General features: G+C 42.2%; 3 protein-coding genes across 3 annotated transcripts in view; 1 reads left to right on the top strand and 2 right to left on the bottom strand.

The window, feature by feature from the left end:
• Positions 1-27,500, top strand: part of LOC122133143 (protein NLRC3-like) — a 383,696-nt gene that overhangs the window by 283,413 nt on the left and 72,783 nt on the right. The gene's annotated exons all lie outside the window — the stretch shown is intronic.
• The window catches only part of LOC116221878 (protein NLRC3-like), a 131,212-nt gene that overhangs the window by 80,995 nt on the left and 22,717 nt on the right, over positions 1-27,500 (bottom strand). The window contains exon 2 of the mRNA XM_031574006.2: positions 14,056-14,150. Within this exon, the coding sequence (XP_031429866.2) occupies positions 14,056-14,099 (44 nt within the window). The 5' untranslated portion in view covers positions 14,100-14,150. The remainder of the gene's footprint in view (positions 1-14,055; positions 14,151-27,500) is intronic.
• Positions 2,333-4,199, bottom strand: LOC116221881 (protein NLRC3-like). The gene has a single exon (XM_031574014.2). The coding sequence runs from the start codon at positions 4,133-4,135 to the stop codon at positions 2,348-2,350; it is 1,788 nt and encodes a 595-aa protein (XP_031429874.1). The 5' UTR covers positions 4,136-4,199; the 3' UTR covers positions 2,333-2,347.

Here is a 27,500-nt window from a genome sequence, read left to right as displayed (position 1 = left end):
TAGGAACAGCTCTTCTCTGTCAGGTTACAGCAACACAGCCTGGGAGAAACATCATGATACATCTGAATATTAATCACCAATCCTCTATCCCCTACCACACACACTCAGGGATACCACACAGACACACACACACACACACACACACACACACACACACACACACACGACACACACACACACACACACAGGGATACACACACACACACTAAATCACATAGAGCAGTGAGACAGTCCAGTAAGATGAAGCACATAGAGCAGTGAGACAGTCCAGTAAGATGAAGCACATAGAGCAGTGAGACAGAGCAAGAAGAACTAGAGATAGAATAATATATATATACATATACAGTTGGAATCTGAATATTCAACCCCTCACCTCAAAAGACGTAAGTATCTTACCTATCCTTTAATATCTTACACACACATACATCACACACATAGACACCTCCCCACACACAAACACTCACACACATATAGACACAGACACACACACACACACACACACACACACACACACACACACACACACACACACACACGCCAGATAGGAAAGCACTGGCCTACCAGGTATGCTGATGCTGAAGACTCTAGAGATGCTCTCTCTATTCCATGGCAGTGATGCAGACAAGCAGCCATTTACAGTGCATTAGGTGCAGGTGCTGCAGTAAGCAGTAGCTCACAAGACATATGCTGGGTTCAACAGTAAGCAGTAGCTCACAAGACATATGCTGGTTCAACAGTAACCAGTAGCTCACAAGACATATGCTGGGTTCAACAGTAAACCAGTAGCTCACAAGACATATGCTGGGTTTCAACAGTTAGCAGTAGCTCACAAGACATATGCTGGGTTCAACAGTAAGCAGTAGCTCACAAGACATATGCTGGGTTCAACAGTAAGCAGTAGCTCACAAGACATATGCTGGGATTCAACAGTAACTAGTAGCTCAAAAGACATATGCTGGGTTCAACAGTAAGCAGATAGCTCACAAGACAAACAGTATGCTGGGTTCAACAGTAAGCAGTAGCTCACAAGGAACCATATGCTGGGTTCAAAAGTAAGCAGTGGCCTACAAGACATATGCTGGGTTCAAGACACCAGTAAAAACGATAAACCCAACCTCGGAACTTTCCACTTCTGAAAAAACATGTGTTTAAAAAACATGAAAATTAATACAGTATAGATTTCAGCAGGAACATCTGCTGTCTCACCTGCATGACCTCTGAAGTAGAGACTGAGGATGATAGGGATCTGATGGCACCAATTCACACAAGGACTTGTTCACACACACAGCGCCACGCGCAGCGCGCACACACGCGCACACACACACACACACACACACACACCCCCACACACACACAAACACATACACTCACACACACACACACTGACATGGACTAAATCTACTCATATGTACACATTATGGACTGTCACATTCACACACCATAACACACACACACAATGTGTGAGGTCAGGGCAAGAGGTCAAATAGGAACAGTTCTTCTCTTTCAGGATACAGTAAATCAGCCTGGGACAAACATAATGATACACCTGAATATTAAATCCACCAATCCTCTACTCTCACACACAAACACACACACACAGGCCAGATAGGAACAGCATCTTCTCTGTCAGGGTGCATTCATTCATCCTGGGAGAAACAACATGATACACCTGAACAACAGACGGGTCCAGTGTCCTACAGGGTCCAGGGGTTAGTAGGTGGTGTGTTGCTGCCCTATAAGGCCCACTTAAGGGTGGAGCAGAACAGTGTTCATTAACATTGCAAAAGTATCGTGATTAAGCCAGTTTGGATCCAAAAGCACATGACAGCCATCCCAGCCATCTGGGTATGTTTTAGCATTCACACCATAACTCAAATAAACTGGAGTTGGACTTTGTAATATAAAATGTGATATAGTTGGCATACAACCCTACCCTTGCACTAAAGCTATTTACAGGAAATGTATAATATAGAAAAATATTTTACATACTCAAAACAAGTCTAAAGTTAAGTAACCCATAGAAAACACCAAACAACTCAGGTGTAAATATACTGTTTAGTGTTTGACCTTCAATCCATATTAGGACTGATGTGAGGTATGAACTGCAGTCAGGAGTGTTTGCTCTACTCTCAGTTTAGGAGAAATGTTCTCTTATCAGGGCAGTTCATTTACCAGGAACAAAGTCAACTATTTGATGATGTGCGGTCTACTGACAACCAGGAACTCCATCTAACTTTATCTCTCACATACACACACACACACACACATGATGGGAAGGGAACAGGGAACTCTATCTAACTTTCTCTCTCTCACATACACACACTCACACACATAAGTACACCAAGTGTTACCGAGCTGATGTGGATGTTGTGACCACTGGCACCAGCTTCTGCAGAACCTCATCGGGACTGAGGAGTTCAGTCAGATCTTCCTCTGGTGTCTTTATGTACTTCTGCAGGTCAAACTCATCCAGCTGCTCTTTTGGAATCTCAAACAGAAATCTCTTAGTCTCCCACTCTCCTGGTAAGAGCATGTCCACACACAGAGTTCCTGAGCTCCTGTCAATGTCCTCCACTACAGCATGGTGATTCAGCTCATTCAGACAGTAGAACAGGTTGATCTTTCTGTCTGAAGTATCCTGATCTCTGATCTTCTGTTTGACACACTGGGCTGTTTGCTCTGAGCTCTGTGATTGGCTTCTTGTCTGTGGCAGTAGGTGTCTTAAGAGATTCTGATTGGACTCCAGTGAGAGGCCCAGAAGGAAGCGGAGGAAAAGGTCCAGGTGTCCATTCCCACTCTGTAAGGCCAGATCCACTGCAGTTGTGTGTAGGTCATGAAGTGTTGCAGCTCTGAAGAGAGCAGAGAGCTGAGAGGTTTGCTGTTGGTCAGGCATGTTTCTCTCTTTGTTGCTGAAACAGAGGAACACATATAAAGCTGCAAGAAACTCCTGAATGCTCAGATGCACAAAGCTGAACACCTTCCCCTTGTACAGCCCAGACTCCTCTCTGAAGATCTGAGTACACACTCCTGAGTACACTGATGCTTCTGTGACATCAATGCCACACTCTCTCACGTCTTCCTCATAGAAGATCAGATTGCCCTTCTCCAGCTGTTGGAAAGCCAGTTTCCCCAGTTTGAAAATCATCTCTTCATCTCTCTCTTTTCTCTCTGTGTACTTTTCATTTTTCATGCTTGTCTGAATGATCAGGAAGTGTGTGTACATTTGAGTCAAAGTCCTTGGCATTTCTACACTCCCCAATTCGGCTGATGTTCTCTCCACAACAGTGGCGGTAATCCAGGAGAAGACTGGAATGTGACACATGATGTAGAGGCTCCTAGATGACTTCAGGTGTGTGATAGTTCTGCTGGCCAGGTTCTCATCACTGATTCTCTTCCTGAAGTACTCCTCTTTCTGTGGGTCGTTGAATCCCCTTATTTCTGTCACCTGGTCCACACACTCAGGAGGAATCTGATTGGCTGCTGCTGGTCGGGTGGTGATCCAGAGGAGAGCAGAGGGAAGCAGATTCCCCTTGATGAGGTTTGTCAGAAGCACGTCCACTGAGACTGGCTCTGTCACATCACAACACCTTGGGTTGGAGTTGAAATGTAGAGGAAGTCGACACTCATCCAGACCATCAAAGATGAACATGACATGCTCTAAACCAGAGAAGAATCTTGGATCCGTAATTTCAGGGAAAAAGTGCTGAATAAGCTCCACCAGACTGAGTTTTTTCTCCTTCATCAGGTTCAGTTCTCTGAAAGGGAGAGGCAATATGAAGTGGATATCTTGATTCTCTTTCCCTTCAGCCCAGTCCAGAATGAACTTCTGCACAGAGACTGTTTTTCCAATGCCAGCCACTCCCTTTGTCAGCACTCTTCTGATGGGTTTGTATTGTCCAGATAAGGGTTTAAAGACGTCACTGCAGTTGATTGGTCTGCCTCGTGCTGCTTCTCTACAGGATGTTCTCTCTATCTGTCTGACCTCATGTTCATCATTGACCTCTCCTCTTCCCCCCTCTGTGATATAGAGCGCTGTGTAGATCTCATGGAGGAGTCTGGCATCTCCCTGCTTTGTGATTCCCTCAGTCAGACACTGAAACTTCTTCTGAAGATGGGATTTGTGGATCTGCTGCATTTCCACATTTACCGGACCAGGTTGGTATCTGTGTGTGAAACCAAGAACAAATATTAAATAACTTGTTTACTGTAATATCAGTTTAACTTTAGTGTCTGCACACCACTACCAGTAAAGCAGGAATGTAGTCTATATAACTGCTACTCTCTCTGTCACACACACACACACACACACACACACACACACAAACAAATACAAACACAAACACAAACACGCAAACACACACACAGAAAAACACAAAGTTATCAGCAGTATACATAAAACAAAACAAGATATCACTACACTCAAAATTACCCAAATCCCAATTCTTTCTGTTCTCATTTCTTACATTTCTTATTTTGATAATTTGTTAACTCACATTAGAAAATGTGCTAGTATTTGTTAATTGCGTGTAGTCTGTGAGAGTTATGAAAAATGTATGTAAACCAAATACGAAACTGTTAAAATGACCCAAATTATTTTTCAACTGTAGGGATGTAGACATTTCAAGGAACAGCTCTGTTTGATTGAACGCCACTTGAGACCTTTAGCAAAGTACCTATTGGTGTTCATCAGCTGAGCTAAAAGTGGTCTTAAACTATAGATGGGTTAGCATTTTTAGAGATTCAGTTGGATTCAGTTTCATTCTGCTTACAGCTACTGACTTAAAACACAACCATGCCAAATATCTGATTGATACAAATGGCCATTACACACACAGCATATATACATCCATGTCTGCTACACACACACACACACACACCTCCATCATGAGATCATTCCTTTAACTGCTCCTGTCTGCTAATCACACACACACAGACACAGTGTTCTCTTTTTTAAGGAGTCACTCCTATTTCTTAACATATTATAGTCACTCCTATTTCTTAACATAGAGTTATATAATGAACACACACACCAACCATCATTGCTGATAGCTTCACTGCTGAGACACATTAAATGATCTAGAATAAAGACTAGAGCCATGATCTTACTGTCCAGTCGAAGGGTCTCTCCCTCCAAAGTCGATATAACGATCCACAGAGTTGTCACTCTTCATGGACACACAGGTGGGGGTTGGGGAGTGTGACCTCCTGTTAGAGCTAGATCCCCCCATCCTAGAGAAGAAGAGGAGAACTTCCATCAGGAGAGAACATTCCTCTCACTGCTCATGTCTGCTAATCGCACACACACACACACACACACACACACACACACACACACAGCATAAATCCTAGAGTCATAATCTTACTGTCCAGTCGAAGGGTCTCTCCCTCCAAAGTCGATATATCGATCCACGGAGTTGTCACTCTTCATGGACACACAGGTGGGGGTTGGGGAGTGTGACCTCCTGTTAGAGCTAGATCCCTCCGTCCTAGAGAAAAAGAGGAGAACTTCCATTAGTAGAACATTCCTCTACAATGAAGACTAGAGTCATGATCTTACTGTCCAGTCAAAGAGTCTCCCCCTCGAAAGTTGATTATTCGACATATGGAATCATGGACACACACTTCCATAATCAAGGGTGCGCACATAGACAGGATTTACAAAGTTGCACACACACACACAAGCAAGCGCGCACACACACATACACACACACAAACATTTCCATCAGAAGAACATTCCTCTCACTGCTCATGTCTGCTACAAACACACACAGAATGATCTAGAACAGCGGTTCCCAAACGTTTTAGGCCACGCACCCCCTTCTACATGCGGACCGGGTTCACGCACCCCCAATCACCCACACTTTAAAAAAATAAAAAAAGCAACAGAGCCTATTTATAGCCGCATTAAAATCGGACCTATGAGAGAACAGTTTGCTTGCGCATGGCGTTTGATTACAAGATTAAGTCCGCTGTTAAATGTTGCAGTGTGAACACAAACCGAAGAAAGGGGCAACTGCAAAATTGTATCATATTAATCGCTGAATTAGAACAAAGCAAACGAACTACAGGTGTGAAAACGCCCTGAAACACTGCAACAAAGTTTCAATACATTTCAGTTACACAAGGCATCACTTTTAAAGAGCAATAGGCCTACAGATGGCGAGGACACACGCACAGGCTCAGAGCAGCGTTTCCGTTTTCCGGTAATTGCCGGAAAAAAATGTAATGTTCGAAAATATTAGATCTCACCGGTCAAATTGTCCGATTGGAATTGCTTAGAAATCCCGTCCCCCAAACACAATCGGAATTTGAGAATAACCCTAATATTTAGGCCTATAAAGCAAACATGCACTGCCCTTATTATGTTTGAAAGGAACAAGCTATTCTGCCGTTTGAAAGTTATTAAACAACACGCATATGCTGCATTTTAAATAAAGCGCAAACCGTCGATTATAAACAAGGAGCGAACTGAGTGAGACGGATCAAACATGGCCAAGCAGACTAGCCTTAAAAGCTTTTTTCAGAGGCCAAACGCAACTGATGAGGGTGAACCGTCTGATGAGGATGAACATGTAATACCTGAAGCCATAGATGTTCGGACAGCTCCACCAGAGAAAAGGCCGAAGTGTCGGGCGTTTAGGTCGGAATGGAGTGACAAGTTCCCTTGGCTAAGGTGTGAGGTAATTGATAGTAACGATAAAATGTTTTGTTCGCACTGCGAAAAGGCAGGACGACGCAACGGATTCACAAGAGGGTCGACTAATTTTAGAATCTCTGCTCTCATTGAACATAGTCAGAGCAATGACCATGTTGCGGCGCTCAATTTAACGCCACAGCAGGTTGCGATTAAAGGCCATTTATTGACGCGCATCAGACATTCATGTTTTTTTTCCCATTGTAAACTTAGGCAAATAAACATGTTGCATTCTATACGACCTGATTATGTCATTCTTTAAGCTACATAGCCTGCCGTCAGTTTTCTTAAATAGGCTAATTTAGAAGCAGTAGCCTAATAGATATTTGACCGGCTTATCATTAAAATGTCCGGAAAATGAAAACTCTGCCGGTCACTTTGACCGGCAACATTTTTTTCTAGCGGAACCTCTGGCTCAGAGACAGATTGCATCACATTTAATTTGCAATTAACCATACATAGCGGTTACATTAATCTGAATCAAATTACAATAAAGTTACATATCACGACTGATCATCAGACCTCCATTTCTCTCGCCTCCGATTCCTCACACTCTCTGTTTTATGAGTAATATCTTCAGATGTCCCACCTGACAGTTTCCCCGATTTCAGCCAGTTTAGCATATTTGCATGAATGTTGCTGAATGAATGAATGAAAGTTAGCTGTTGGCTGACGTTATCTGCACACGCTAGGCTAGCTAGTGTGTACGTAAAAGACAGTCTGGCGGCAGGAGCTGAAGTGCATTTATTTATTAAATTGTACGTTTTTAATTTTAAATTTAAATCTTACAAAGGGAATTTTCATAATTCATGTTTTTATTTTGTGAAAAATCCCACTTACATTTAAAAAAATTATATTTAATATTAATTATTACACCATTAGACCACCATTACATTTATCCTCTCGCGCACCCCCTAGAGGCAGCTCACGCACCCCCAGGGGTGCGCGCACCACACTTTGGGAATCCCTGATCTAGAATAAAGACTCGAGCCATGATCTTACTGTCCAGCCGAAGGATCTCCCCCTCCAAAGTCGATATAACGATCCACAGAGTTGTCACTCTTCATGGACACACAGGTGGGGGTTGGGGAGTGTGACCTCCTGTTAGAGCTAGATCCCCCCATCCTAGAGAAGAAGAGGAGAACTTCCATCAGGAGAACATTCCTCTCACTGCTCATGTCTACTACTACACACACACACACACACACACACACCTCCATCAGGAGAACATTCCTCTCACTGCTCATGTCTACTACTACTACACACACACCTCCACCAGGAGAACATTCCTCTCACTGCTTTTGTCTGCCACACACACAGAAACACAAACACACACACACACACACACACACACACAAATGCACACACACACCCCTCCATCATGTAGACTGTCCTCTCACTGCTCCTGTCTGCTAATCACACACACACAAGTTTTTGAGGGAGAGTCAGTCTTTGTCTTCCCACATAGTTATATGCTGAACACTGTTATGTATGTGATTTCATGCACTATCTTATGTGTTCTACTTATAGCACCACTGTATGGTTACTGCGCACTATAGCATTGGTTCATATAAGACATGCGCATTGATATGGAATGAGATTGAAGTGCCATGATGAGTTCAGTAAAGAGAGCAGCAAGCTCAAGTTAACAAGCAAACTTCGTTGTGTCTATGATTGCATTTCACCAAGGTTGAATGTGTGTGTGTGTGTAATAGGCATATACACAACAAACACGCATACCAACCAGTATGGCACAACTCTGCTAATAACTTAACAACTTAGACACATTCAATTATGTAAAAGAAGAGGATTACATTCGTCTCACTGCTCCTGTCTGCTACACACACACACACACACCTCAATCAGGATAACAATCCTGTCAATGCTCCTGTCTGCTACACACACACACCTCCATCAGGAGAACATTCATCTCACTTCTCCTGTCTGCTTCACACACACACACACACACACACACACACACACACACACACACACCTCCATTAGGAGAACATTCCTCTCACTGCTCCTCTCTGTCACACACACACACACACAGAGACACACACACCAATCAGGAGAACATTCCTCTCACCGCTCCTGTCTGCTAATCACACACACACACACACACACACACACACCCCTCCATCATAAAAACTTTCCTCTTACTGCTAATCACACACACACACACAGAGAATTATAAGTTTTTGAAGGAGAGTGTGAAAGAAATATGCTATATAATTATTATCATGATATGTGTTGTAGTTTGATATTAGTTTGTTTCTTTGTTCTTAGTCTGTGAGAAAGGGAGATTTGGAACTCAGAGGTGTCATGAAATGTTTAGGTTAAGACTGATTTATTGTTGTAAGACCCAGAGTTTGGGTTTGGGGGTTTTAGGTAAACATTCTTATCTCTGGGAACCAAAGACGAGATGGTACAACCATGGGAGTGTCATGTATGAACTGTGAACATCTTCTTGGGTTAAGTGCAGATATCCTAAAGTGTATCCCAGAATCCTGTCTGCCATCCTGTGTAAACATTGGATTTTCAATAAAGAGACTTGTTTCCGCATGGCACGTCAGAGAGACCCTGGTCGAGGTGTCTGCTCTCCGCCGGACGCGGCGTAAACAAGTCCAGTTCACTTCCATGCTGGGTTGTGTCTTTAATCTGCTAGTTAACTGTTTAGGGGAATTTCCCTGACAGAGAGCCAGTGTCCAGAAGGTTTGCAGCTACCAGCAGTGTCAAAGCTGTGCACCCCTGTTGCCAGTGTCAAAGCTGTGCACCCCTGTTGCCAGTGTCAAAGCTGTGCACCCCTGTTGCCAGTGTCAAAGCTGTGCACCCCTGTTGCCAGTGTCAAAGCTGTGCACCCCTGTTGCCACGCACAATATTTGGGGACACAGAGAGGTCACCCAATTCTGTCTTCCCAGAGTTATGTGGGCTGCACGTGCACAGAAGGTGACCAGACGGTGTTTAATTCCCCCAAGACTGTTTCACGGCTCCCCCAGATCGCACAGATAAGCAATAGCCAATCAGAATGGCCCTTGACCTATCCGTCACATCATTCCGTTACCTCTATATAAACCAGACCCACTACTGTTCAGTGTTGGAAGAAAGAAAGTAGCAGAGAAGCATCATCAGAAGAGTTTGTTGGACGATTTGCGATTCAGAAGGCATTCACGATCGTCTCGGCGTTCAATAATCACAGTTCATCCTATTCACGGTTGGTTCGTGGCATTCATGGCTTGAGTGTGTGTGTGTAAATGAATACATTTGCATTGGGACTTTGACATCTCTCTGCTCTTACTGGACAACCTGTGGCGATTCGCACCAATTAGAATAGCTCTTAGTTCTCCATTCAGTCATAGAGATCACTTTGGGATCCAATCACATCCCCCTCCTTTTCAGTCACTCCTATTTCTTCCCACATAGAGTTATATAATGAACACACACACTACCCAACTTTGCTGATAGCTTCACTACTGAGACACATTAAATTATGTAGAATAAAGACTAGAGCCATGATCTTACTGTCCAGTCAAAGAGTCTTCCCCTCGAAAGTTGATTATTTGACCTGAACACAAATTATTTTGCGACTGGGGGGTGGTAATGGGCGATACAAGCTCAATCCCACCACCAGCAGAAGTCATGGCAACAGATCACAGTCATCAACTGACTGAGACTAGGGTGTAGTGTTGTCACGATACCAAAATTATGACTTTGATACAATACTGCAGTAGCAGCCCATAGGTTGAGTATGAAGTTTGAGCGGCATGACTTTTCTCAACGGTTTCTGGCTAATTAGACCATTAGGAACAAATCCAGGGCGCTGTCATTTACTGTAACCCGAGCGAACATCGAGACTTTGCCACGCCCTTCGTCCAGGGCATCTGTATCTCAGCTTCTGAAGGTCATAGACACTTGAATTTGGTCTCAAAATGACCGGAATACGCATGTTTATATATGCACTATGAAGGTTTCTAAGCTCTCCAGCATGGAGCCTATTGCATCAATTGTTTTTCATTTGGTGCACTTTTGTGTGCATTCTGACCTCATGATCATATAGGCCACATTAGTGAAGTTGTAGGTTATTTTGCATGTATAGCGTTTTCTTTCTACAGCTTAATTTTGACAATGAATTGGGCTACGTTCTTGCAGCCAAATTGAAAGCTAGATCAACGCCTTAAACGAGGCGACATGCATAGGGCCATCCGATATCCCTTCGGCTAACCTATCCTTAAAAAACGGCCATCTGCAACAATAAACACGACCCATGATGATGGAAGATTAAATGCATCGTTTTCAGATTATGGCAGTTAACATTACTAGTGTAAAAAATGCGGTTCCATTATGTTAACCACACTGCATTATGATCATTGTACTACGCATCGTCAAAATTCTGTGATGGGGAAAATCGCTTGTCGCTAAACTAGGCTAAGGCTACTTGTGTTAGGCTGTGTATGGGTGAGCTTTGGAGTGTTACGCCCCTCTAAACCCCTACTGGCTTTGCAGTGGCAGTGCAACAGCTTTTATTCGGTGGTGAATGGGCATAATTAGCCTGATTGTCCACACCTGGGGAGGTGTGGATAAAAGCCAGGCGGTTTGCCCTCAGAAGAAGGCCTTGCATGCTCACCAGGCGTTTGATGCTGGTGTGCACACTATTGGGTTTTGGTGCTTGGCACTTACTATTTTACTCTGTGTTTTGGTGTTATGGAAATAAATGCTATTTTTGTACGACTCTGTGGTCTGTCTCCAATTTATGTTGCGGCTCACGAGCCGGGTCGTAACAGGGGTGTTCGTGTTTGCACTCACATTTGCTAACTTGTCGTTTTCTGAACTCAATCTTGAAAAGTTTGGGGTGTCTGTCTGAGAGGTGCTTTGCAATATTAGACGTGTTGCCTCCTATTGTCTGAGTTGCTTTGAAATTCTTTTTGCAGACGGGTCTATGTGTGTCGGTGGGCTTTACTATCTGCAATGTATCCGAAATATTTCCAGATTTCACTTCTGGCATCATTTTTATCAACAAGCCGAGGACGGTCGGATCAGCTGAGCTAAAAGTGGTCTAAAACTATAGATGGGTTAGCATTTTTAGAGATACAGTTGGATTCAGTTTCATTCTACTTGCAGCTACTGACTTAGAACACAACCATGCCAAATATCTGATTAAAACAAATGGCCATTACATAAATACAAATGTTATCTCATCTCTGAATAGTCCAGTTACTACGCACTCCTGGGGGGTATTCGTCGTAGCTCGCTAAACGGTTTAGCGAGCTAATTTTCAGGCTAAGATAAAAAACGCCCCTCTTTTTGGTTCGTGGAAGCAACTTTTGATAAATCACCATAGTTACACATCGATTAGCACTAACCTGCTCCAGGGCAGGCTAACGTAAGTGTAGCTGGATAAGCTTGCCACACCCCCGGAAAAAGGAGGGATCCCATTGACCAAGGACTGATATTAGAGTTAGATTAGCGGAGGGAGAGAGTTCTTTGCGATCGCCAAGATCCATTATTCTTGTATGAGCGCTACCGATTCAGCCGACAAGGAATCATTAATTTACAAGACCTTCTCGAGTCATTTATTGCAAACACCACATTGACTGTCTTGCGCTTTTTTGCGAGTGGTACATTTTTGTAGTGTCGGTGATGCGGAGAACAAAGCACTCATAATTATATGAGTGTTATTAGTACACCATAGTATATCATTATTGTAGAAAATGATTACGGTGGACTCATGATAAGAATAGAGAGAAATACAGACAATTTATTTTCACTGCTTCAATTTATTGCATTTGTTATTAATACATTTAGTCATTTAACAGACGCTTTTATTCAAAGCGACTTCCAAGGAAATGTAAAACTACATCGAGGAAGGAGATGAGGGGATTTGAACTAGCAACCATGCAGATGCATACCGGTAGATGAAACCTCTGTACCAGCTGACACTTGGCGTCAGGTATTCATACATAGATATCACCCTATAAACATCCCAACACACCTTGCTCTCACAGCGGTGGTGGTGTTGAATTTTGCCATGATTATGATCTTGTATTCTTCATAAGCGTTCATGTTCATCTCCTACTTGCCAGTGGAGAAAAAAAGAGCCCTTTTCTTTGAGTTTAGAACCATTATACCGTTAGAAAATCATGGTTTTGGTGATCGACCTTTCCTGCCTTTTGAAGTAGGACGTGCACGCGCAAATGCCATGATAACTTTAGCCTGCTTGAAATTAACCACATGATTAGGATGCGGGTCAGCCGTTAACGAACCGATATTTGCTGTTCTCAATCAGCTCGCTAATCTTAACGGGCTAAAAGGCCAATTGATTAACTTAGCTTCAATCCTACGACGAACGTACCCCTGGGGTTCGAAACTACAAAGTTGCTAGTTCAAATACCCTCACCTCCTTCCTCGATATAATTCTACATTTTCTTGTAAGTCGCTTTGAATAAAAGCGTCTGTTAAATGACTAAATGTATTAATAACAAATGCAATAAATTGAAGCAGTGCAAATAAATTGTCTGTATTTCTCTCCATTCTTATCATGAGTCCACCTTAATCATTTTCTACAATAATGATATGCTATGGTGTACTAATAACGCTCATATAATTATGAGTGCTTTGTTCTCCGCATCACCGACACTACAAAAATGTACCACTCGCAAAAAAGCGCAAGACAGTCAATGTTCGACTGTGGTGTTTGCAATAAATGACTCGAGAAGGTCTTGTAAATTAATGATTCCTTGTCGGCTGAATCGGTAGCGCTCATACAAGAATAATTGATCTTGGCGATTGCAAAGAACTCTCTCCCTCCGCTAATCTTATTAACTATCTAATATCAGTCCTTGGTCAATGGGATCCCTCCTTTTTCCGGGGGTGTGGCAAGCTTATCCAGCTACACTTAAGTTATCCTGCCCTGGAGCAGGTTAGTGCTAATCGATATGTAACTATGGTGATTTATCAAAAGTTGCTTCCACGAACCAAAAAGAGGGGCGTTTTTTTATCTTAGCCTGAAAATTAGCTCGCTAAACCGCTTAGCGAGCTACGACGAATACCCCCCTGCTCTACTGTGATTTGGGTTCTACTTTCTGATAGGCAGCCAAATGAAAACAAAAAACACTCAGTTAGCTCTCATCCAATCAGCTTTAGTTGCCAGACAGAAATCATGCCAACAGTGTGTTTCCCACACACCCACAGATACTTGCATAATCTGCTCTTATTTGTACTTTGTAACTGTTTGCTTACAAATAAATAATAAAAAAAGATGTATTACACTAATTAACAAACAAACAGATAGACACTTAAATAAACAAATAATACGTGTAAATATATTATTATTGTTGTTGGTGTTGTTGTTGTTGTTGTCTTACCCCAGAGGCTCATCATCATGGTTCTCTTCTTCACTGGAACTCATTTTGGGGCAAATACACCCCTTTTCCTGGGATATCCCTCTCCTGGTATTATACTGGAGAATGGGAGAGAAAGACAGACATACACAGAGTGTCACAAAGTGTAACCAAAACTAAGAAAATAGAGCATATAACTCCAATTCTCAGGTCTTTGCACTGGCTCCCAGTTACATACAGAACTGAATTCAAAGTTTGACTTGCTGAAAATAAACCTGTCAGGTCTCTTAGATCTGCAGGAGCTGGTCAGCTAGTGGTGCCCAGAGTTGAAGCTAAACAGGGTGAGATGGCATTTAGCCGTTATGCTGCCCACTGCTGGAACCAGCTCCCCATGGGGATCAGATCTGCCCCAACTCTAACCTGTTTTAAAAAGAAGCTCAAAGCTGCCTTATTTTCAACTGCCTTCAATTACTCAGTTGGCTTTATTTGTGTCTTTGTAATACTTGCACAGAATCTGCACCTTTATGTAGCTCCCTCTACTTTACTCTACTGCCTATTAAGGATATATTATGCCCGTTCCTCCAGTACCACTTTGGCGCTCCCTGTTGCCAGATAAGAATGTGAACACAGCGTGCGACCGCCATGGAAGTAAGACAAACAAACTGGACCAACACAGAAAATATTTGATTCGACGTGACCAAATAAAGCCTCTGCATCCTCCTAAAAACTGCATGCATAGTTAGTGCAGCTAAATATCGATGTGGTTAAAGCACCGATTTAACCGCTTACAATTAAATGATGAGATACTCACAAACGGTAGTTTCTGGGTATTTCTTTGCTGAACAATCGAACTCCGTGTTCGCAAAATGGAAGAATCGAGTTTAGTTTCACTTTTGTGTGCGCGGAAGTGGCGGCTGTTTGAAGAGCACGGGCGAAAAGATCAAAAGGGCACCTACCGCATTGTTGTGGCTTTATGCTATATGTATAATTACTGTTATTGTTATATACTATTCGTGGGTTATCTAAATCACTGTTAGATACAAATGCACGGAGACGAGGATGCAGCACAAGTTAGATCCTTTCCTGGCGGGCGAATCTCTCAACTGCCAGGCATGAACAAACTATCACAGAAATCCGTAGTAGTGACAGTCAAACACAATCAAGCACCGAGTGCTCGATCCAATATACCACATCCCTCTTTTCCGACTGAGAAGTGGTATACGTATCAGTTATCTCAACAGTTAACTCTTTGCTTACCATTAACGCTATGGCATCAACATTAAACTTGTCTTTTCTACTTGCATACTTCAATGGTTAATAGAGCATGTTTTCAATAGACTTATGGCTTTCATTAAACATTACAAACCACTTTCCTGCCAAGCATTCTGGAGAAACTGTTGTAGCGAATTAACAACTGTTTCCAAATCTTAAAGTAATTTTTCAATCAGAGTCAGAAGTCCAGAGTGCGATAAACTGTTTTATTTAAAGTTTTATTCCATCCTTGCAGACATTTCATCCAAAACGAGAGCGGTGGTCCATGGAGCAGCTCTGACTAAAACACCCAATGCATTGACTTTTTATACTCATAATTCGTCACTTTCTGCAAGTCACGATCTTCAACCTCCATCTATACTGACCCAATCAGAATATTCCCTTATATCTCCTCATATTTTATCTACGCTTTTGGCCACTCAGAATATTCTCGCTCACCTGTTGCGGGGGAACTTTTGCTTTGAGGGAGATAGGCCCTCCTGCCAATTTGCTTGGTATCACTTTTTTGGAGGCCTGGTCTGACCTTGACTGCCATCATCTTGTGTGTGTGCTTATGTGCGAGTGTGTGTGTGTGTGTGTGTGGGTGGGTGTGAGTGAGTGACCCCCCTCCTGACTGCTTGTTACTTTCCACTGGCCTTCACCTGCACCCTGGCCTTCATGATGCTTGACCTTACATGATACCCATCCCTGCACACAGACCCAATGACAATTGTAGCTGCAATTCTGCTCTATGACCACCACGGCACTGTTTTACAATCATAATTTTCAACAAAACATTTAAGCATTTAGAACATTCAACACTCTTGAAACATTTCAGGTTAAACACTCCTCATTCTCTTTTCTCTTTTTTTTTTGCTGGAGCCCCCCCAAAAGTTTTCTTAGCCCCCCCAAAAATATATATATATTTTATTTTGAGATTGTCAAATTCACACCTAACAACCAATTTAGTGAACTTATTTTATTTAATTTTTAGAGTTAGAAAGTTTAGAGTCTCGAGGAGCACAGGAATCCCGCCTGTTTGAGACTGTCGTGGCAAGCGCACGGCTCTGTTTGGTCGTGAATGAGCCTCGCGAGCGTGCAGACAGACGGTGATAACGTCTAGTAAACAGACTCGGAGCGACTGTCCAACCCAAGCTGGTGAAAGCTGCAATAATCATCTGCTTGATATAAAGGTATAGCACATGAAGTTTAAAATAGTAAAAGAAACGAAATGGTTCAATCATCACGAGTTAATTACATATGTCGTGGCTCTCTTTTATCATGCCGGTTCATTGATCCTGTGGGTATGCTACCCTACTCAGTAGCTCCGCCAGCTATAACTAGCTAGTGAACTCTAGCCTACAATGTTAACCTACTCACTTGCGCTGCACATCCCTACAGTATAATTAGCACCTATCTCAGCAGATGTCTACAATATGTTTATTGTTGTGCCATATTTTAAATCTAAATTTGTTAATTTCTCTTCCTAAAACCCACTAGAGGACACTATTTAAAAGGATATTTTCCAAAATGTCTTATGGGGGAGCATGCCCACAGACCCCCCTACTTTTGCTGGGTCACAGGAAAAATAATAGGTTTTATCTAGGGGCTTAGCCCCCCCAAAAGTGGGAACCTAGATTCGCCCCTGATGCCGTCTAGCCATCACACTGGCAGCAGGGGGCTCATCTTCATCACACTGGCAGCAGGGGGCTCGTCTCCATCACACTGGCAGCAGGGGACTCGTTTTCATCATACTGACAGCAGGGGGCTCATCTTCATCACACTGAAGGCTACACACATAGAGTGTGAGTGTCTGCTGCTTAAAGGATGAAGGCTACACACATAGAGTGGGAGTCTCTCTGCTTAAAGGATGAAGGCTACACACATAGAGTGTTGGAGTCTCTGCTGCTTAAAGGATGAAGGCTACACACATAGAGTGGGAGTCTCTGGCTGCTTAAAGGATGAAGGCTACACACATAGAGTGGGAGTCTCTGGCTACAGAGTGCTTGTTACTATCTTTCCTTTAAATACCCAGATCATTTAGTCCTCCATCTGGTATAATAATGAATCACATGTAGTTTGGTGGGGATTTGATAGGGATCACACAGTCACACAGACCTCTAGAGAGGACAGATGGAGGGGTTAGTCACCTCCATAGGGGGGTTACCTGCAGCCCATAGAGACCAAAATGCCCATGTTGTGTTTGTATGTATTGGGTACATGTATCACATGTATGTCCCCCTTTTCCTCCCTCCCCTTCAGCCAACCCCCCCCCCCCCCCCCCCCCCCCCCTTCTTTTTCTATATCTACCTCACCTAGAGACAATTTTACTGTTTTGGCGCAATATACATTAAATTGAATTGAATTGAATAGACAAGCAACAGTGACTGGATGAACTGGCATGATGTGGACGAGGGAGATCAGCTGGAGAGAACTTTGGACTCTGGACGCTACAACTCGTCAAAAGAATCGTTTCCAGCTGATGGTGTGGCTCAGCCTCTTCAACACCCGGTCCAGTTTCCTTGGTTCATTCCCAGATCGGATCAATCAGCTCCATCTTCTCTACAAAGAGATTCCCAGATCAGAACAATCAGCTCAAATGATATTTGAGCTCAACAACCAATCATATTACACCCCTCCCTTCTGTGTTCCTGATTCAAAGTGTTGATTGGCTGGAATTGTTTATGGCTCGGTCCAAGGACACTATGATGCCCATTTACACAACCAGGACTGTGTTTCAGCATCTGAGTGGTGTTCAGTGCACACACTGAAGGGGACTGTGTTTCAGCATCTGAGTGGTGTTCAGTGCACACACTGAAGGGGACTGTGTTTCAGCATCTGAGTGGTGTTCAGTGCACACACTGAAGGGGACTGTGTTTCAGCATCTAAGTGGTGTTCAGTGCACACACTGAACAGACAGCTAGAGGACAGGGGGTTGCTGTTCACTGAATACGACAACAAGCTTAGTGTTCGAGAGCATGGATTTACCCTCAGAATGAACTTGGCAAACTCAGAGAACTTGAGCTAGGTCATAAGTATGCAAATATCAAAATAGAACTGATATTCTAAAGGAAATTGATCACATTAGGAAATTCAAGAGCCCTGGTACAACCAACATTTAAATAGACATCACTAGTTTCACTAATATGAACTATAACCCTGCTTACCTTCTGCTGTTTGTCGTACTTTCATAAGATGGTGTCGAGGCGTGACTGGTCAAGCCTAGGCAGGAAAGTGCAGTTATCGCCTCCACTAACAGCTCAAACAAACACACACACACACACACTAACAGCTCAAACAAACACTCACACAAACACACACACACACACACACACACACACTAACAGCCCAAACAAACACTCACAGAAACACACTAAAAGCTCAAACAAACACTCACACAAGCACAGAGAGTCACCTTATGTGGGATTATTGAACCATGTAGAATCTTTTGGCCTCTCTACTACTGATAACTCTTTCACTAGTGTCTCTCTACTACTGATAACTCTTTCACTAGTGCCTCTACTACTGATAACTCTTTCACTAGTGTCTCTACTACTGATAACTCTTTCACTAGTGTCTCTCTACTACTGATAACTCTTTCACTAGTGCCTCTCTACTACTGATAACTCTTTCACTAGGGCTTTCTGAGACTATAACAGACACATGAATCCATCTCATCTACCGTAAGCCTGCCAGATCTGCCACGTGTCAAAGCAGCCACTGTGCCCACCAAACATGTGGGCAGCGGGTCGGAGAAACCTGATTGTCGTACAGAACTACAAATGGGCACCAGACCGGTTACTTGCAGTAAGTAAGACTATATTTATATGTGTGTGAATGTGTGTGTGAATATGTGTGTGAATGTAAGTAAGTAAGTAAGACTTTATTAATAAAGCACATTTCATACAAGAGTTGCAGTTCAAGGTGCTTTACATAAAATCAATAAAAACAAGCAGCAAGAGCAATGCATGGAGTAAAAAACTAAAGTAGGTGCCTAGTTCATTTACATTAGGAGCCCAGGAGGTGTGTTAAACAGCATATATGGCTATAGTCTGAGATGCTTGTGGTTCAGACCTACACCACTGAATCTGGAGTATGTTCCACGTGCTTCATTAATTGCTCTTTACTGGAATAAAGACTGACTGCTGCATCAACCACATAAAACATAATTTTTTTCTTACAAGATGTAGGCAAATAAAAAGCCACTTTACATGGATTTTATGGATAATTCGTTCACAATTCACAATCTAAACGGACAGTCAGGTCTGCAGAAAAGATCATCGGTGCCAACCTGCCCACCATCCAATACCTGTACACCTCCAGAGTCAGGAAACGGGCAGGAAAAATCACTGCAGACCCCGCACACAAACTATTCGGGTATATAGAGAAGCGCTATATAAGATTGAATTGATTGATTGATTGATATTCAAACTCCTCCCCTCTGGTAGACGCTACTGATCACTGTTCGCCAAAACCTCCAGGCACAAAAACAGTTTCTTCCCCCTAGCTGTCTCACTACTGAACAGCTAACCCACTGCAGCATATATATTTATCCCTGCACTTCTTGCACTCTCCACTTCTTCCTTGCACTATTGTTTCACAGTTACTGTATAGCCATTCCGCCTTGTATATATTTATTACATTTCTTAGACCATTGCACTGTTGTTTTGTATTGTGTTGTAATGTATATTTTGTGTAAGCACATTGAGAGCCACTTTACTTCACCAAGTCAAATTCCTTGTTTGTGCAAACTTACTTGGTCAATAAAACCTGATTCTCATTCTGAAACAGTTTACTCACTTAGTAAGATTATGATGATCAGTTTACCTACTCTTAGATAGTAAGATTATTATGATCATTTTACCTACTCTTGATAGTAAGATTCAGAGCCAGGGGGTGTCCTAAACATTATATATTTACATTCAGACATTTACATTTAGTCATTTAGCAAACACTTTTATCCAAAGCGAGAGAACGATCAAGCTACGAGCAATAGAGACCTAGTGTAACAATCAATACTATTTTACATAATAAATAAAAAGAAGTGCAGGGATGTAACTACTTTAAGTACGAGTTAAGTACTAGTAAGAGGAGATAGCATTAGAGGAAATATACGGAGAGGTAGAGGAAGGAAGAGGAAGTGCAGGTTAGGAAAGGAGGCGCTCTCTGAAAAGTTGGGTCTTCAAGAGCTTCTTGAAGGTAAAGAGGGACGCCCCTGCTCTAGGAGTGCTAGGCAGCTCGTTCCACCAATGTGAAACTACGGATGAGAATAGTCTAGATTGCTGTACTTGCACAGACGGCAGTGCTGAACGCCGCGAAGATTACAGGTCACCAGCCTTTCAGACACGCGAGGCAGATTCTCAAGAACATTTACTTATTCATTTATTAGCTTATTTATTTATTTATTTATTATTTTTTTTTTTTACTATCTATTAAGTATCTCGCTTCTGAAAGAGAAACTACATCACATAATATACATATATATTAAATCAAGAAACTTTGTAATAACTGTGATCATATAACTCTCTCTGTGACACACATACAGGTTATTCTGCCACCCCTATACACCCCCATAAATTGGCAGATAGACAACTCTTCCTCCAATCAGCATGTGAAGAGGGTGCTTAGTTCAACCCCTCCTCCAATCACCACGCTGAAGAGGGTGCTTAGTGAACTTCAGTACATCAATAAAAAATGTGTATTAGGTGTGTCAACGCTATGCAATTCCTACCATGCACCTTATCATTGATCAACTAAGATGTGTATTTTAGCTAAACTGATGACAATGTATTATCACATCCAACATAATGCAGTAAGGGTTAGTTTGTGCTAATACCAGCACATGTAATATTAACTTGCACATTCAAATTTAAATCTAGCATTAAACCAACTAATAAGGCCAATACATCTGCTTTTTCTTGGTTAACAATCAACTAATACACTTCCTGAACTATAGATATGGTGTTGGTGACATCATTGATAAACAAAGACTGTTAAAGAGACAGTGTTCATTAACTACACACTGTCAAGACACAGGTTTTGACAGATATTCATACAATCTCAATAATACTCTATATCTCCACATGGCTACGTATATCACAAAACAAATACAATCCCAGGAAGCCTATTTATACAACAGATATGGATAATCCTACAGTCCCCCCCCCCAGTCCATATCTTCATGTGTGCACATGATTGAGAGAGACTGGTCCTGCTCTGTCTGCTGAGTCCATGCTGCATGCTGTCAATCATCTCTGGCTGATCAGGACACTCCTCCACACTCCATTCATCTCACTGTTGTGCTCCCCTCAGGAAGAGGCTGTTTGCTGTGTGCTGCTGGAAGCTGAGAACATGTTCATGTTCCTCCCCAGACATTCTGCAGGAGAGAGGCTGATGTGTGTGTGCTGGATCCCACCCTGTCTTCATGAGCTTCTGGACCACAGACCCCATCCAGCTCAGGGTCTTGGCTCTACACACTGCTGCTCAATAACACCATCTACAGGATAAAAGATAGAATACAATAATCAATCAGTCTCTTCTGGACCACTGACCCCATCCAGCTCATGTCTGTCGTGTAAAGTAGCCTTCCCATCTGTATGACAAGGGAAAAGACACAACAATCCACCAGTCTCCATGACGACTGTTTCCCAGTGACCCAGACTGCATGAGAGACAGAGGGCTGCTGTATTCTGACATCAGTAACAGCAGCCATGATAAACACATTCACACATTAGACACACTGCAGCAGAAACAGTAAGGGTGGAGATAAAAAGTCCAAAACCGCTGATCCAATCAGAAGAAGAGAGTGGCGTCTGGCTCAACCAATAGAGATGGCTGCACATTCCCTTCATGGTGTTTGTAACCTTTTCCACAGTTAAACCTTACTGTTAAACAGTCTCTTACTGGGCTTGAACATGTGACCTTGGGCATGGGAGCCTGAGACACACTAAGATGAGATAGTATTATCAGGGTTTTTCCTGCATAGAGAAAATGTGGGCGCGCGCCTAAGCTCTTTTCCCGAGCGCCTACGACAAATCCCGAGCGCCTAAGGCAAAAAAATAAGCTGTAATTCATGGCGCAATCAGGGGCGGAGATCCCATTTCATTGTAGCGGGGGACAATACATGGTCAAATTTCAGAGAGTAATTCCGGGGGGGGGACATGAAAAAACGAGAGCTAGCATAAATGAGAGCTAGCACGAGAGCTAGCATAAACTGCTAAATACCGAATTCTCTTATCACATTTACAAACAGAAATTCTAAGTCATTTTAGAATTCTCTAAACAGCATTAAATGTACTAACACGAAATATTTATTTACAGACAAATAATGTATAAAGTTCAAGAGAACTTGATGCTCAAAATAAGTTATAAAACAGCTCACGGACACTTTGACAGGGAATCGAACTAGTAACCTCCTGATTAAATTACGACTTCTCTACCCACTGTACCACTGCCAGCCCATGTTGCAGGACCAGCATAGTTAATGGACCGCAGGAAAAGATGACATTAATTTACCTTCAGATAATTTAACAAATCTGGAGAGGCACTGAGATGTAGACCTACGTTTATTAACTAGCATGAACCTACCCCTGACAGGACAGTGTCTAGACTGTCTAGCTAGCTATCTTAACGGTGTTAATTACCGGCATGCGTGTGTTATCGGCAAACGTTCACGTTGTCATGCCAATCCATTAATAAACGTATGTATACTTGTGCATATCGATTGGAACTTCGTAAATGAAGTTTAGAAAAGAAACTTCTTCTTTACATGTTCTTACTGCGTTCGAGAATGAGGTAAATCTCTTTAGATATCGTGTATCATAGCGGCAGCGACAGGGGACAGAGGAGGAAACAGTCTGACAATCTGACCGTGTAGGATACTGGGCTGATTAACTGAAACACGGAGCTGCCGGTAGCCCTGCCCGTTGGAAACAGCATGTGAACCAACCCTCTTTGAGGAATATGGGGAACATGATTTTTCAACACTTAAAAAACACATTGTTTTACGTCTATAATTAGCACCGCTTGTGTCGTCGTATTTTTATTTCATATTACTATATTTTTCAAAAAAAAAAAATTTGTTTCCAATAATTGTTGGGGGGGACAACTTTATGGTAGGGGGGGACACGTCCCCCCCGGGATCTCCGCCTATGGGTGCAATTCAACTTAATGGTGTTTTGAGCCCTCACCGTCGACTTCAAGGCAGCAGCTGCCTGGAAGGCGCATCCCGCCTCCCACCCCCTGAGCCAATCATTGAACAGAGGCTTCTCCAAGCTTGCCAGTTTAGAGAAGACGTTGGTTTGAATTTGAGATTTGAGCAAGCAACTTAATTTAGCTAGCTTTTAGCTGTTTTAAACCAAGGCACTTTACTTCAAAAATGTTGTTTTCAACCTGCTTACAAATCCGGTTAAAACAACTAGTGAAGGTGTTTTAGAATAATATTAATGCCATATACAATAACTGACATTATGTTAACACCACTAATTCATGTTAGCTGTCTAATTATTTAGCGCAATGCTAGCATGAATCTACCGTAATTAGATTTTTAACCAAGTGTAGACAACTGCTAGCTAGCTGCTTTCTCAAATTCAAACCAACGTCTTCTCTAAAGTGGCAAGCTAGGAGCGCCTTCCAGGCAGCTGCCGCCTTGAAGTCGACGGTGAGTGCTCAAAACACCATTAAGCCACAATTCATCACGCGTGCAATGCATGTCAGCGAATATGTTCTCAATAGTATGTTTCAAGTATAGGCTACAGCCGAACCCTCGTTCTGTTTTGATCAATAGTAATCGAGTTGATAAGCGTGTCTTTTCTTGTCTGATCAATACGCAACTGTGAGGTGCGCGAATGGACAGAGCGGCCAGCTGCCAATCACTCAATTACTCAACTTGCGTATGCATCCTGACTTCATCAGTCGGCGGTGATTTTGAGCATAACATTCCATTTTCAGTATTCATGGCTTTCAATGTATTACAATATCTGCTATGTTGAGGACCTACACAGGTGTAGGCTATTATTTGATTTGTTTACCCGTTTGAACGAGGACCAGTAGACCGCGGGGCCTCTGGAGAGGCAGACAACCGCATTGGTTTATCAATGAAAGCTCAGCTCGTTCGGAGGAGAGCGGATATATTTGTGTTGCATCTCAAATTAATATTATCATTGATAAACCGGTGCGGTTGTAAACTGTCGTTCCGCTACGAGGGCCAGCCCGACGTGCACGAATACACCTGTACAAATGCAAATGAAATGTCCACTCAAAATGCTGACAAAAGTTTGATTTCCAACGCAGCCTCCATCGGTGGGCCAATAGAAGTTAAACACACTATTAAACATATTTGTGGACAGTTTTAATAATAAAAACAAAAATAATGGTATGTAGGTTTGTATAATAAAAATGAATAGTAATAATAGATAAACTTGATTTTCATAATTTGTGTGTTCCATTTCTGACCACTGGTTAGTTCTAGATTCTATTGATATACATTTTCAGTAGTTTGCATATATATGTAAAGAAGTAAACCTTAATAATCTTTGAACCATACATGATAGCACCATGGGGCTTGGACTATTGTCAATCTATTTGAATCTAAAGTGGAAGCAAAATGATTTCCTGAAGCATATCCTCATTATTTATGAAATGGTAAAATGTAAGCTACCAGGTGACATGGTAACACAGACTGCGCGCGCAGCGCGCACATTTTTTTTTGGAGCACCGAAGACCCATTTTGACCCAGGAAAAACCCTGGACAGAGAAGAGCTGTGCCTATCTGACCTGTGTGTGTGTGTTTGTGTGTGAGAGTAGAGGATTGGTGATTAATATTCAGGTGTATAATTATGTTTGTCCCAGGCTGATTTACTGTATCCTGAAAGAGAAAAACTGTTCCTATTTGACCTCTGCCCTGACCTCACACATTGTGTGTGTGTGTGTTATGGTGTGTGAATGTGAACAGTCCATAATGTGTACATATGAGTAGATTTAGTCCATGTCAGTGTGTGTGTGTGTGTGTGTGTGTGTGTGTGTGTGTGTGTGTGTGTGTGTGTGAACAGTCCTTGTGTGAATGGTGCCATCAGTCCCTACACCTCAGTCTCTACTTCAGAGGTCATGCAGGTGAGACAGCAGATGTTCCTGCTGAAATCTATACTGTATTGATTGTCATGTTTTTTAACACATGTTTTTTCAGAAGTGGAAAGTTCCGAGGTTGGGTTTATCGTTTTTACTGGTGTCTTGAACCCAGCATATGTCTTGTAGGCCACTGCTTACTTTTGAACCCAGCATATGTCTTGTGAGCTACTGCTTACTGTTGAACCCAGCATACTGTTTGTCTTGTGAGCTACTGCTTACTGTTGAACCCAGCATATGTCTTGTGAGCTACTGCTTACTGTTGAACCCAGCATACTGTTTGTCTTGTGAGCTACTGCTTACTGTTGAACCCAGCATATGTCTTTTGAGCTACTAGTTACTGTTGAACCCAGCATATGTCTTGTGAGCCACTGCTTACTGTTGAACCCAGCATATGTCTTGTGAGCTACTGCTTACTGTTGAACCCAGCATATGTCTTGTGAGCTACTGCTAACTGTTGAACCCAGCATATGTCTTGTGAGCTACTGGTTACTGTTGAACCCAGCATATGTCTTGTGAGCTACTGCTTACTGTTGAACCCAGCATATGTCTTGAGAGCTACTGCTTACTGTTGAACCCAGCATATGTCTTGTGAGCTACTGCTTACTGTTGAACCCAGCATATGTCTTGAGAGCTACTGCTTACTGTTGAACCCAGCATATGTCTTGTGAGCTACAAATGCAAATTAAATTTCCACTCAAAATGCTGACAAAAGTTTGATTAACGATTTCCAACGCAGCCTCCATTGGTGCGCCAATATAAGTTAAACACACTATTAAACATATTTGTGGACAGTTTTAATAATAAAAACAAAAATAATTGTGTGTAGGTTTGTATAATAAAAATGAATAGTAATAATAGATAAACTTGAATTTCATAATTTGTGTGTTCCATTTCTGACCACTGGTTAGTTCTAGATTCTATTGATATACATTTCAGCAGTTTGCATATATATGTAAAGAGGTAAACCTTAATAATCTTTGAACCTAACATGATAGCACCATGGGGCTTGGACTATTGTCAATCTATTAGCCTATCTATTTTAATCTAAAGTGGAAGCAAAATGATTTCCTGAAGCATAGCCTCCATTATTTATGAAATGGTAAAAAAAAAAAAAAAAAAAATACATAGATGTCTGCTAATAAGGTGACTGGGTAACACAGGCTGTGCGCGCATTTTTTTTTTGAGCACCGAAGACCCATTTTGACCCAGGAAAAACCCTGATTATGACTCTTACTGGAGTTACTTTGATGTGAGTTAATGACTGGAGTCATTTTACAAAAATCTAATGAAGAGACAAACAGACAGAATGAACAAAAGAAAAAAAGAAAGAAAGAAAGTAAGAAAGAAACATTAGGCAAAATAGGCATGAAAAGAAAAAGAGGTGGGAAAAAGAGTGTGACAGAGTGATGTGGGCCAAAGGTCAAGGCAAAAGGTCACATTCACATTCACATTTAGCAGACGCTTTTATCCAAAGCGACGTACAAGGGAGAGAACAATCAAGCTACGAACAATAAAGACCTAGTGTAACAATACATACTATTTTACATAAGGAATAGAAAAAAAAGTGCAGGAATGTAACTGCTGTAAGTGCAAGTTAAGTACTAGTAGAAGTGCAAGTTAGTAAGGGAGGTGCTCTCTGAAGAGTTGGGTCTTCAAGAGCTTCATAAAGGTGGAGAGGGACGCCCCTGCTCTGGTAGTGCTAGTAACATTTGCCCTTACAAGAGCATTTAAGTAGGTGGGAGCATAACCAGCAATCACTCTGTAAGCAATCATAAGTGGCTTGAACTTCATGCGAGCAGCTACAGGCAGCCAGTGGAGCTCAATGAGTAGTGGGGTCACAAACAAACAAACATGATGAGTAAAAGATGACAAATAACCAGAGGATGAGATGAGATGTTTGACAGCCCTGAGCTGTAAGGTGTAAGAGAGAAAAATAAAGGGGAAAGAACGAGGGAGAGAGAAGGATGAAAGAGGGATGAGAAAAAGCAGAGGACCACAAAGAGAGAATCTGGAGAACAGAAAATAAAAGACATGCATCCATGTTGGGTCTCATGTTATGAAGACCTGGGTGAGATGATTAGATATTTACTCAC

Source organism: Clupea harengus, chromosome 9 (genome assembly GCF_900700415.2).
Source record: "Clupea harengus chromosome 9, Ch_v2.0.2, whole genome shotgun sequence".
Taxonomy (NCBI): domain Eukaryota; kingdom Metazoa; phylum Chordata; class Actinopteri; order Clupeiformes; family Clupeidae; genus Clupea; species Clupea harengus.
This window is presented reverse-complemented; position numbering and strand designations above follow the sequence as displayed.

Coding starts and splice junctions, on each gene's coding strand:
- LOC116221881 (XM_031574014.2), bottom strand. CDS start 4,135: ATGCAGCAGATCCACAAATCCCATCTTCAGAAGAAGTTTCAGTGTCTG.